Here is a 2,563-nt window from a genome sequence, read left to right on the forward strand (position 1 = left end):
CGCCCCCCAATACGCCCCTAATAGCAGAAAATGGTTGGCGGGAGGAAAGTTTTAAGCTTCCGTCACCACCCTTCCAACGCTGAACTTGCCAGAGTTGAGCCAAATACGACCATGCCCACTACAAATTCATCCAAAATTTTGCCGCTTTCCGATAGGAAGTGTTATTTCTGGCAGATTTTTTGAGCTATGCAGCAGGCGCACAGGTGGGAGCCGCAACAGGTGGCCGGGCGCAAGCACGCGTGGGCGCGACGCTCGCGTGTGGCAAGCAAGAACTATGAGTTTGAAGTGTGGCGCTCAGCACTATGAGTTTGAATATTTTTGAATAATGTGCATTCTAAATGTTATACAGTAGTTTGAATAATTATAGGCTCAAATTATGGTTCGCCATAGAATCATGTGCAAATAAAAAAGATAATCGCTATGCCCCGAATTACTTATTGCATACTTGTATAGATACACATGTATGTAAACACGTTTTAAATAGTTGAATACATAAGAATTCAGATAAATATGCGGTATCTAATTAATGACAGGGGAATAGAAGGAAATGAAGGCTATTGTTGGACTTGGACAAAAAATTGAAGCCTATTGTTTGACTTGGACAAAATTTTGAGGTCTATTGTTGGAGTTAGACGAATATTTGAGGGTCAAAAAATGTAGATGGCTTCATTAGTTGGAGATGCTTGGTACCGTGAGTTGTAAAGATTCCGATGAGTCGCCAAATAGCATACACTTAAGATGAAATACAAGATCTTGGGGACCGGTTTGAGAAAAGAAGAAGCTTAATTTCCCGGCTTGCTAATTAGTTGGTACTTGGCAGCGTAAAAAAGAAATCAGCAAGAAAATATGTCTTTGCATGTTTGGATTCTTGCCAACAATAAATTGGCTTGCATGGGTAAACCAACCAAGAAATATTGGCCAGTGTTGGATCAGTCCAAACACATGATCGATGCAGCTCGGAAGCTTCTGATGTTCTTTGCATGTTTGGATTCTTGCCAACAATAAAGGACAATTGGCCTGCATGGGTTAAGCTAAGTCAACCAAGAAATATTGGCCAGTTGGATCAGCGCAAACACATGATCGATGCAATACGAAGCTTCTGATGTTCGAGCGAACCAAGTTATATTCGCAGATTACAGCTAAGCAGCAGGCTGCCGATCGATGGAGCACATGCACAGATGGGACTCTTACCGTACGTACGTCCCGTCTCGCGCAGCCGGCCTATAGCCCCTCGGAACTAGTCGCCGCCGCCGCCAAACAGCGACGACGAACTGTAATACACGATGAGCAGGAAGAGCAGTAGCGCGAGCGCGGCGCCCACCGGCGATCCCCGGCCGGCGCGGTGAGCAGCGTCAAGCGACTCGCCCAAGGCGAGCCCGAAGATGTCGACGAGCCGGTAGCCGGAGGAGAGGACCCGGATGAGGAGGATGAGGCTGACGGGGAGCAGCAGGAGCCCCACGGGGCCGAAGAGCTCCGCCACGGCCTTGAGGAACGCGTCGCCGCCGTCCACCATGAAGAGCGGCCCCGCCACCACCAGCCCACCCACCAGCGACACCAGGACGCCGTACTGCGGCAGGTCGTGCCCGCGCTCCTCCCTCATCTCCGACGACATCATCGCTCCGGCTGATCACGAGACAGGCTAGCTAGGCTAACTCGGAGGACCTAGCTGCAAACTGAGATACTGGTTGTTGGTGCGGCCTTCGCCATTGACAGGGGCACATTGCCGATTCTTATCGATCTCGTTCCAAGTGCGACCGTTCCGGACGTATTGTATATGGTCGTTCGGTATGTCTTGTAGAATAATTGGAACTGAAAGTGAAATGGTACCGGCGACGACCTTTGACCGAGCAGAGGTTGAGAGCTCCGTCCGTATAAGCTGAACTTTGCTGACGACGTATATACATATGGCTCCTCCTTAATATGCTTGAATATGGTACAGGTACATCGCTTGACATTTTTACACATCGAAGGGACGTACATGCACAATGGAAGAAGTTGTCTACCGATGAGGCAACGTTCGCCCAGCCCCAAATAAGAGCTACAATTATAGGGGGAAACAAATGAGATGAAAACGTGTCGCTTTGCCGTCCCGTGCGCGATCTCGATTACTGCAGAGCAAATGTGGCCCGAGAGCCGATCGCCGCGCTCTCCCCGGACCGGTGATCGTGGTGGAGGGGCTTGGTGACCGCCGGCTTCAGCATGGTGGACACCGGCGGCCTGGCGGCGAAGGAGACGGCGACCTGGAAGGCCTCGCGGGAGGCTGACCGGAGAAGCTCGACGACCACCCTTCTCGCCGGCATGGCTCGGCGAGAACGGGCTCTCGGGAAAGTCGGAGGTCGGAACGCGCGCGGGAGACGTACGTATGGACAAAGGCTGCATCTGCGATGGAATGCAGGTTATAGAGGGGGCATTCGCCGAGCGAGCCTATATTTGGGGGAGAACGGCGGTTACGTACGAAAGGCTCCGGTTTATTCCCAAGAATTTTTGTTAAAAATGACCACACTCCCCAATTCATTGATAAAAATGATCACCTGTGAGCAGAATTTCTCCTATAAATGTTCTA

At 50.7% G+C, this 2,563-nt stretch overlaps 1 protein-coding gene across 1 annotated transcript; it reads right to left on the minus strand.

Annotated features, from left to right (window-relative positions):
• Positions 1 to 1,237: 1,237 nt before the first annotated feature.
• Positions 1,238 to 1,612, minus strand: LOC124672976. Its single transcript, XM_047209120.1, has one exon. The coding sequence runs from the start codon at positions 1,610 to 1,612 to the stop codon at positions 1,238 to 1,240; it is 375 nt and encodes a 124-aa protein (XP_047065076.1).
• Between the last annotated feature and the right edge of the window lie 951 nt (positions 1,613 to 2,563).

Source organism: Lolium rigidum, chromosome 7 (assembly GCF_022539505.1).
Source record: "Lolium rigidum isolate FL_2022 chromosome 7, APGP_CSIRO_Lrig_0.1, whole genome shotgun sequence".
Taxonomy (NCBI): Eukaryota; Viridiplantae; Streptophyta; class Magnoliopsida; order Poales; family Poaceae; genus Lolium; species Lolium rigidum.